At 37.1% G+C, this 11,063-nt stretch overlaps 1 protein-coding gene across 5 annotated transcripts in view; it reads left to right on the top strand.

Moving 5' to 3' along the window:
• Positions 1–10,197, top strand: part of LOC145998986 (mitochondrial thiamine pyrophosphate carrier-like) — a 66,003-nt gene extending 55,806 nt beyond the window's left edge. For 2 of the 5 annotated variants that reach the window (XM_083135840.1, XM_083135839.1), the window contains exons 4-6: positions 2,219–2,384; positions 4,566–4,729; positions 9,945–10,197. In XM_083135840.1, the coding sequence (XP_082991966.1) occupies positions 2,219–2,384; positions 4,566–4,729; positions 9,945–10,121 (507 nt within the window). In that variant the 3' untranslated portion in view covers positions 10,122–10,197. Of the gene's footprint in view, positions 1–2,218; positions 2,385–4,565; positions 4,730–9,548; positions 9,842–9,944 lie in introns of those variants that run through there. The other 3 variants (XM_083135835.1, XM_083135836.1, XM_083135837.1) reach the window with 2 other exon arrangements.
• Positions 10,198–11,063: the final 866 nt, after the last annotated feature.

Here is an 11,063-nt window from a genome sequence, read left to right on the forward strand (position 1 = left end):
CGATAATGATTCCGATACATAAGATTATTTAACAGAAATGGGATGTTATTTTCAGCATGACAAAAATAAATTTGCTATGTACATTTCTATTGCATATCATATGTACGAGGGTCATCCAGAAAATAAAGACCGTTTGGTTATACAAAATGAAAAACACAATATTTATTGGAAAAAAAAAACAATTCTGTTACATACTTGAAGCTTCCTTCACTTCTCTACATAATCACCTCCTACATTTAAACATTTGTCGTATCTGGGCAGAGCTTCAGAATTCCCATGTTATACTCTTCTGCCGCCAGTTCATTAAGCCAGGTGGTCACTGCATTCTCCAACTCTTCACCACTTCCAAAACTTTTACCGCCCAGAAACTCTTACAGCTTAGGGAAAAGGTGGAAATCGCTAGGCGCAAGGTCCAGACCATAGGATGGATGATCAAAAATTTCCCATCTGAATTGATCCAGCAATTCTTTAGTTGCACCAGCAGTGTGAGGGTGGGCATTGTTGTGCAGAAGCACAATTCCTCCAGAAAGCATTCCTCGCCTCCTGTTTTGGATGGCTCGCCGTAGTTTTCTAACTATATGCATTGATTGTAATGCCTTTTGGCATGAAATCCACCAAAAGAACACCTGAAAAGTCACTGAATGCAGTGACCACCTGGCTTAATGAACTGGCGGCAGAAGGGTATAACATGGGAATTCTGAAGCTCATGCCCAGATTCGACAAATGTTTAAATGTAGGAGGTGATTATGTAGAGAAGTGAAGGAAGCTTCAGGTATGTAACAGAATTTTTTTTTCCAATAAATATTGTGTTTTTCATTTTGTATAACGTAGCAGTCTTTATTTTCTGGATGGCCCTCGTATATACATATATATTCTCAAGAGATGCGAATGTACATTTGCATCTACAAAAGGTGGTTAAGTGAACCTGTAAGAAGAACATGGATTCTCAAAAGATTTAACATTAGTACACAAGCAGTTCTTTGAAATGCAAAATGAATTCCTGTTCTTTACATTGGAAATTTACTGCTGCCAGATTCAACTTCAGAAACACGAGTTTTTGAAGCACTTCAGGAAGTAACCTACTTCTTCTCTTATCGCAAATCGGTTCAGCAACACTGAACACTCAGTCACTGAATACTGATGCAGCAGGTGTGCCCAAGTATTTTCTCAGCACTTTCTTCAGGTTTGAATACTCATTTTTGAATTTCCAATCCAATAGCAGATCCTGGTTCAGCAATGTACTGTTTTATTTCCGATTTTGAGTTAGGTTGATCCTCTGAATGAGAGTTTGAAATAATTTATTACAAAAACTCTACAATAATGACGAATCATAACCTAATTTTCAATAAATCTTACAAAACTAGAATATAAAACTTATTGGAAGGTAAAACTCTAGTATAATGTGTACCGGTTTAAATATAGGATTTTTACCGATGCCGAAATGTCAATTTCTGCCGATTTTCATACATCTGTAATCGGCTTCGGCACATCCCTAATTGACAGTATATAGGATCTCACCAGCAAGAAATTATGGTTACAAGAACAATAGACATAAACTTTCTGGAATTACAATTATTTTCATCATATTTGTTTACAAATTTTAATATTACAATACGTAGAGAACATTCAGGTTTTCACATCAGTTTCCTCAATATATTTTATGATATTGTAAAAAGTACGTGCGAGTTATTGACTTTCCTGCAGAAACGACAATTTTATTTAGTTAATAACAGTAACAACTTACCTGTTTTAATTGTTTAAAACAATGAAAGCTTTGTGATGAAAATGAATAGGTACCAAAAATAACATAAAGCATGTGTAAAAATCACTTATATTACTTATTCAGGAACATTAATACATTTATATTTTAAATACATTTTTTGCTGCTATTACCAGTGATTTATCTACACCCCCCCAATTTCCTCAACACCCCCTAAAATTTTTCAGGGCTATTTTATGGTCATTTTGGCTCTAAATTTAGCCTCCACCCCACCCCCGGATGGAAAATTCTGTATAAACTAAATTAATAATAATAATAATAAAGAATATCCGTGTGCTTAGATTTAAATGAACTCCAGAAACTGTATATCAGTTTACAACTTTATTAATCTGCCATTTTTTTATTTGAAAAATATGCAAATAACTTATTTCATTATCTGTATATGTAAAGCATGCATATCTAAATTTTCAGTTCAGTAAATTTTTTGAACTCTTTCAGATTTATCATGGAGTGACTAATGCCTTTGTGATGATGTATAGGAACGAAGGACCTTCGTCATTCTTCAAGGGTCTTGGGCCTACACTCCTACAGATAGCACCATACGTAGGAGCTCAGTTTTCGTACTACACCTTCTTTGCAAAGGTGCTTGAAGAATGGGTTACAGGTTAGTTGTATTGCACAAAACTCCTTTTTGCATGATTTTAGCAGACACGTTTCTTTGTAGTCATGTGGTAGATTTTTTAACACGAGGTTTTCATTTTAACCACTCCTCATTTCAGGTAGCATTATAATCAGAGTATCGTGTATTATTTGTACTGCACAAATAACATTGAGCAAACACAAGCATGGTAACATTTTTTTGCATGCTTTCTGCATCAGATCTTGATTTGAAATCCACTGCCATCGCCAACCCCCATGGAAGAGTGGTTGGCACAACATATACGACACCAGGAGCCTTGAGTTCGAATTTCAGCCTAGTCATAGGTGTTTTTTGCGAGTGTCCCTTCATCACTTTTATCATATCACCACTCATCTTTGTCATCGTGATTAGCTGAACGTGCCAGAATAGCGACTCTAAGCAGGGGTGCCCACAAGGGGTTTCATGATGCGCCTGCATCATGGGAATTTTTAGGGGGAGACAAAATTTTATGCCAATTCTATATATCTTCACACAGAAATTAGAGGGGCGATCGTTTCGTTTGATTGACTTGTTATTGATTTTTAGTTGTGTTTATTATGTACAGTTTTTCTACCTACCTGTGGGTGATCGCAGCAATAGGGTTGAAATTAAACGCCACCTCTTATGCCTTTAGAATCGGTTTGGTTGGGGAGGAGGGTGCTGTTCGCATTAATACAAGGTTAGTCAAGCAGACAAACTGCTAAGAATAAGGATCAGTACACTAACAATGGCAGTGAGCCTAGAGTACCTAAAGAAAGCATATATTGCTTAAATATGTCTATATTATATTGTTCCGCAAATTTTGTCTGACCATAATAATTTGAGTAAATAATTCGGCTCAAATGGGGGAGGATGTTCTACCTTTTGGGGGGATTGCATCATAGGCCTTGGGGAGATGGGCATTCCTGACTCTAAGTAACAATAATAATAATAAAAATTCCACCGGCCTCCATGGCGGAATGGTTAACATGATGCGAAGAAGTCAGGGGTCCCAATTTCCCAACATGCATTGCATCTCTTCATCCTCATCATTACTATTAATCCAAGAGGTAGAAAAGCGATGCAAAATATAATTAAATAGAATGATTTGTCCATGTGCATATGATCACATACATTGTGAATTTGCAACATCACATTGGAAGGTGATTGTAAGAGGGTAGCAAACATGTGTTGGTGTGTTTGCTCCCAAACATGCTTAGGGAAGCATTACATTTTTTTTTCTTCAAAATGTTTCATGTGATTTGAAATGATTTCAAGTTACTGTACCTTTGAAGATTAAAACACATAGCATTGAGTGAAACATCACCCAAATTATCACCATTAGCCTTCATGAGGGACTGTTAAAGTAAGTATGACTGCATAATTTAGGAAGATGAAGGTTAGGAAATTGTTTAAAATGGTATACAGATAAGAGTCTGGTAGCTAACAGAAAAATTGTTACACTTTTTGATAAACGAAAAGGACTTGCTAAAATTAATTATTACACCATTTAAGCAAATTTCAGTTGAGCCAATCACTCACTATCTGCATGGTGATCGAGGCCATCAAAAAGTGTTCTCCACATTGGATATTTTTCTTGTTGGAATTGCATCACTCTTTATGATTCTTTGACAGGTAAGGAATCATGTAACCCAATGTGCTTTTGTGTGTGTGTGTGGTGTTAATATGGAGTGCATTAACTTATATTATTTATAATTTTACTGATAGTGGATATTACTTTAATGTCATTAACCTTCCAGTATATGGATTGATACTATTGGATTTTATACTTGAAAATTTTTACAAAAAGGCCTAGTATTGTTTAAGTCAGCAGAAGAGGACTAATTCTTCTTGTATGTACCTTGCATTTAAATTATATGTATTCATATATTTCCTTTTTTCTATGAGCTCATGAACGCCCTTCCTAAGACCACCATTTATTTATGTGTCTGACTGTTTATTTGGTTCCATGTTCACTTTCTTTATCTCTGGTTCTGAAGTGGTTCTAAAAAAATACTATTTAGCACTGTTGTAAAAGATATAGTGCAATGGGCCTGAAGTGTAAGGTACTAATTGCAAGTGTTTATGATATGTAATGTGACACGGGAGTGAAGATTTTACATTAGTGTTAAAACAAATCAGCATGGTATTTGATAATGCATGTTGAAGCATTGTTACATCTTGCAGAGCAGAAGGGTGAGAATGGTGAGAGGCAAATGTCTATGATTGGAGGTTTGGTGTGTGGCTCCTTGGCAGGCCTGCTGGCAAAAGTATCCGTCTACCCACTGGACATCACGAAGAAGAGGCTACAGGTGCAAGGCTTTGAAGAGGCGAGGCATCCATTTGGGAAGGTACGATCACATTTTTTTGCAAATACACCCAAAGTAAGTACTTAGAAATTTTCAGCAAAAAATGCAGGCTTCACCAGGACTCGATACTGTGCCATTGCTCTACTACTGAGCTACCGAGTCGGCCTGGTCTCGCCTGATTTTTCGCTATCCATACAGGTAAAAAATCAGGCGAGACCATACCGGCTTATTAGCTCAGTGGTAGAGCAATGGCACCGTATGCGAGAGACCCGGGGTCGAGTCCTGGTTGAGCCTGCATTTTTCGCTGAAATTTTCTACGTAGTAGTTCTCCTCCTGTGTGCCTAATCTTCAATACCCAAAGTAAGGTTAAAAATAAATTGACACAATACATGTTATGTACAGACTAGCAAAGATAATATGTTTTTATTGAGTCAAGTACGTAAATTTAATCACATTTCATTGTACAAATGTACAAATGTAGTATATGGCAAGGATTTATCTAGAATTTTCCATTTGGGGGGGGGGGTTGTAAGGGTAAATTTGGAGCCAAAATTACCAAAAACTGGAAATGGATGAAAAATTTTAAGAGGGTATTGAGGAAATTTGGAGGGTGTTGGGTGTGTGTGTGTGTATGGATAAATAACTGGTATACACACACCCATTTACAGTCCATTTTGTCATACTTGCCTGCCTTTAGCCTTCTTTTTTTAGGAACTCTGTGCGAAAAGAGGGGTTATGATTCCCACCAATCACCCCTTTCCCTTCCGGAACCTTGTCTCTACCTGAAACTGGTGAGGCTGAGGAGAAGCCAGCTAGAGTAGCTCTAGTCTTGCCCGTTGATGGCACCGAGGGAGGAGAAGCACGTGGAAAAAAGTTCTGCATATGAACTGTGGCTTCAAAAGGACAATAAATATTGTGATTTGAAAGTAATTAGAGATGCGATTTTGATTGATGTATCACTGCTAAACTAGCTACTCCTCAGAGCTTGTCACTGGCAGAACATCGCTGCTGTCGGGAAGATGCTCGAGTCCAATAGGCATGTGACCTATTGCCAAATAGAAGAGGGTTTGGACATTCCTGCACCGGCAATTCATACCGTTTGTTCCCTTTGGATACCCCACACTTTAACCAATGAGCAGATAGCACGACACGTTTCATGTTGCCGTGAGATGTTCAAGAAGTTTGAAAATGGAACATCTCGCTATGTTAACAGCATCTTAACTGGTGATGAAACCTTTCTCTACTATTATGATGTGCACACTAAAACCCAGAGCAAAATCTGGGTCTTTGAAGATGAAAACATGTCCTGTCTGTGCAAAAATCCCAATCCATGAAGAAGAAAATTATGGCTATCTTTTTTTACCGTAAGGACAGTTGTGGAGCATGTGGTGCTGGAAACACAGAAAACAGTCACCGTCAAGTAATACACTGAGGAGTGCCTGTCCAGAGTTGTTCAAGCTCTAAAAACATTCATCCACGCTCAAGGGCAGACACTTGCTTTTTCCACCACAACAATGCTCCTGCCAACTACTCCAAAGTTTATGCTGAATATTGGGCATGTACTGGTCTGAAGGTGTTAGAGCATCCTCCTTACAGCCCAGACCTCACTCCATGTGGCTTCCCACTGTTCCTTCAAATGTCCCTCACGTCAACGACAAGCTCAAAGGTGGTTTTCCAAGGAAAAATACCTTCTAAGGGCGTGGGATGAGGAGTGTGCCCATCTCCTTAAGGAAATGTGGAAGTGTTGGTTTGACGACTGGTTTCAAAGGATAGAGAATTGTGTAGGGTGTGGTGGAAAGTACTCAGAAAGATTTTGTAAATGAAAGGTGAATTGCAAAACTTTCCTAGTTCCCTATGTATAAACAGCACTCGAAGTAGAAATTCCTAGCTGGGAGGATGTATGGTCCAAAAGGGATGCTTGTATGGATCAGCATGAAGACAGTGCAGTTGGTAAGAGGATACATATGCAAATTATTCCACCTGGAGAGGATGCTTTGATTTTTTTTTTTGTTCAGAACTTGAGGATCCCCCATGAACCTATCCCCACCCCCACTTCGAGCACTGTGTGAAATATTATGAAGTGATTGATGTTATTTTTACTAATCCAATATTTATTTAAATTGTCTGTACTTATGTGCATAATTCCACCATTTTGTTATTGTTATTGTGTGTATACAAAGGTATGCAGGGGATGGACAAAAATATTGAAACACCTGCGAAGAAAAGCCGGAATGCTGAAGCTAATAAGGTGCAGGACCACCTTAAGCTTCCAAAACTGCCTGCAGTCTCCGAGGAATGGTCAAATACAAGTCTTGGATGGTGGATAATGGGATCTTGCACCATTCTTCATGCAAAACATGGTCCAATCCTCCTCAGTGTACATTTTCGTCCACGCAGGTGTTTATCTGATGATGTCTTTCCGGACACTATTATGTAATCATGATCTTGGATAGAGTCCCTCTCGATATGCCAAATAACATGGCTACTCTGGTAACAGAGGCCCCTGCAAGGGGGGCAGTAAAAATTTGCCATCTTTGAAACACTGTCAGCTCGGACATGATTCAGTATCAACTGCATTGCACCCTATCTACAGCCCAACTGTCTACTCCTACCAGTCCGACAGGGTCCTATCTCACGGCGCAAAACAAAAGAATGTCGCACCTCGTCCGATTCCAAGTGGAAAAATTGCGTGAATATCATCCGTTCCGATGTCGTGGTGTTTCCATATTTTTGTCCATCCCCTGTAATTCAATTACACTATTTTTTATAAAAGTAAATCCCATAAGTATTATAGTCACATGCAATATTTAAGAAGGTGAATGAATCTTTCAGATGTCTTGTAGGGCAAGTGCAGGTGACCTGTTCCCCTGCCTGATTTATCACCGCACGCCACTGCCCGTAACATTTGTGACGTGTTTGCACATGTATTTCGTGTCTGAGTATGTGAAATGGCAAATGTAAATCTCGCACCTTAAATTAAATATTATACACACACACACACACATCGTTTAATTGAATTGAAGTAGATTTTTTGAATATATGTATTGGAATCACACACACACCTTTTATATTGTTAATATATTTGTCTGTGGGTTGCAAGAGGTGGTAATGTGTAAGGTTGAAATGCAGAAAACATCTACTTATAACCTTGAATTTTTAGAAAGTTTGCCGTGAAAACCGGGAATTATACTTGAATTTTATCATGGTCCTAGAGTAGCCACCCTGATATTCTCCTAGGTTTAAATCTTTGCCAAATGTGTAACCACTTTCATCCTTGGCAGTGTCCCTGCCTTTGTTGTGTTTCACACAGTCTGCAAAAAGATTATTTGTTTTATGTTTATGTTTTATGTTGACTAATACAGATGGTCTGAACTCTGCTTGTGGATTTTATTTATATTACAAACAATCTCATAATAATAAAACCAATCAAAATTATTTGTCCTGTTTTAATCTGTAGCAAGCCATGGATATTTAATCTTTAAATCCATGTATTTACTAATCAGGAGCCTATTTTCCTCACACCTTTGTGACAAGTTTCATTTCTGCAAGTGCTAGTGAACCCCAAACCAGTTAGTCAACCCTCTCCATTCCCCTGGAAATTGGTATTATTGATTTTAAAATACAAAAAAAGCAATAACCTTACTGTATTATGTTCATAGTCAATAACAGAAATAAAGTACAGTTAATTAGCATTCTATCAGAATATCCACAACAAAAGAATGAATTGCTGAATGATATGCAGGAGCCAGGTCAGACACCACTTAATCCAAATGGTCCTATGAGTTTTCAAAATCCAAGAAATTAGATTTTTATGTGAGAGGTCGCAGATCTTAAAACTAATGACAAAAAATTTACTTCTGAATGAAGCACGTAAAAGTTATTAATAAAATAGCATGACATGCATAACGGTGTGAAATGTTAAAAGTGAGGAAAAGTAGCCCACTGGATTTTCTCTAGTATCGAGTAGTATAATCTTCCCATGGATATAATAATAACATTAATAATAGTTTGGCACCAAAATTATTTACAGTTATTATTGGTTTACAATAATTATGATAGTTATTAATTTTAATAATATTAATGTTTAATTTCATATCAGTGACTTGACCTCCCATACAAAAATTTCGGGCGACACTAACGGGCCCTTTCACAGATTTTAGGAGTTATATTAAATTTGGTTATTCTATGTTATTTCTATTTTGTTGTAAGGGACCTTGTTCTTGTCAGGAATTTTAAAACCACATAAATCCATACCATGATTACGACACATTTTTCTTTTTAAAGGTGGCCGTATTTGTTAGAGAAATATCTAAAAATATAATGAATCTCCTACTTAAACACCCCAAATCTTACTTGAGTACAAACATCATTCTTATTTCCTCTTGTAATAAAGGTATATAATTCTACTTGTATGTAAAAACAATTCTTCCTGGTTGCTTGTAAAAAGATTTTAATCCAAAATTGATTGATGGAGCTAGATTTTGTTTCAACACCTTTTCATTGATTCAGACCTTACTGTACCCTCTAGTATTGTTTAGTTTTTGTAATCCTAGTTTTCCATTGTGGTAACACTTTACCATATTACCTTACGTTCTGTTCGTGGTTAATATCTAACTTGTATTGTTCAACCTTTCTCCTATTTTTCATACTTTCCGTTCTTTTAATCCTGTCTGTGTCTAGTTTTGCACATGTGAAAAGCAGAAATTGCACTTGCTTTGTTGTTGGCAGTGATAGGTTAGTTCCTCAGACTCAATTTAGAAAAAGTATTGTTTCTTTGATTGTCTCTTGCTTTCATTTGCTTGTCAAGATTTGCTAAAAAGATTGCAAAAATCAGTAATTGATGTGTGAATATTTGTTGCAGGTGGTGAAATACAATGGGATGTTAGACTGTCTGTGGAAAACATTTCAGATGGAAGGGGTTGTGGGGTTGTACAAAGGTCTGACACCTAGCATATTGAAAGCAATGGCGACAACAGCCCTCCACTTCTCCTTGTACGACCAATTTTGCCAGTTGTTACGTGTCTCTCATAGGTAGCAGCGAACGATGTTTGTAGTTCTTCAGCATAGCCCCATGCAATGAAATATAGTATTTATATTGATTATTTATGATCATTGTATAGTGTTTTTGTAAATAAATCTTAAATATTGTAGCAATATCATGTCTTCCCCTTACTATTGGTGCTCGGTTAATTCGACAGAGAACTCTCAGTTATTGGCAATTTTATTAATAATATGACTATGCCTATTTACTTCACAGGTTATCCAATATACGGGAATGGTAGATTGTATTGTGAAAACCATTAATGGAGAAGGATACGTAGGGTTGTACAAGGGTCTTTTACCTGCTCTTATTAAGGCAATGATCACAACAGCAATTCGCTTTTCTCTGTATGAGCAAGCTTGCCAGATTTGTCAATGGCAACATCGCTCGTGAAAGCATTCTTTTAGCGTTATTTGTAAGAAATTCTTCATGCTGAGAATACTTTTTATTATAACTCCATACATGTAAATAAAACTTTTTGTAACTTTCTATTTTACTCTTCAGTTTTTAGAACTACAGTGTAAAGTAGGTCCTAGTTGAAGTTGTAAAACTTTGGATGTAAGACGATGGAATAGGATAAAAAAAATCATAAATAATATTTATAATAGATATGCATTATTATAGCTGGCTTGGTGGTGAAGCAAATTAAGTAGTCAACTTTGAAAGTTCCTGGCTTCAGATTGCAGCCAGAGCATGGATGTTCTTTGTAAGTTTCTTTTTATGAATTTCAACTGATCATCAGTACCGTCATCATAGCAATTAGCTTAAATTGACAAAAGCAACGTAAAATAAAAATACAAAATACACATTACTGTGTTTTGGAAATAATGTACTGAATTAAACATGCATGTCAATCTTGTCTTTCATGGGTTCAACAACCACAGTCCCATTTTGAAACATGTATTTTGCTGTCACAGAACACACAGTTTGACCAAAGCAGTTAATCACACTAAACATAATACATTATACTTCCAAAAGTATAAACAAGTGTTCCCCATTTTCATGGCAACCAAGTCACAGATCAAAGGTACAGGTGAGGGGTAGGTGGGATGTTTCTGGTGTAGATGGCGGACCAATCAGGGGCCATGATACGGGGCTTGAAGTGGACTCAGACTGACTAGCAACAGTCGACCAACAATGTGGATACAGCGGACACGCCTCATTATTGGTCCGCCATCTACACTGGGATCCTTCCACTTCAAATATATATATAAACCAGTTTGGGTGTTTGCTCTCAAAAGCTTGGAAACCTATCCAGAAGTCACATGTTCGATATCCCAAGAGAATCTGTTGATCATCATTATTTCATTGTTAGGTTGCAATTGTCCTCTTTCA

Source organism: Lepisma saccharinum, chromosome 14, assembly GCF_977018435.1.
Source record: "Lepisma saccharinum chromosome 14, izLepSacc3.1, whole genome shotgun sequence".
NCBI lineage: Eukaryota > Metazoa > Arthropoda > Insecta > Zygentoma > Lepismatidae > Lepisma > Lepisma saccharinum.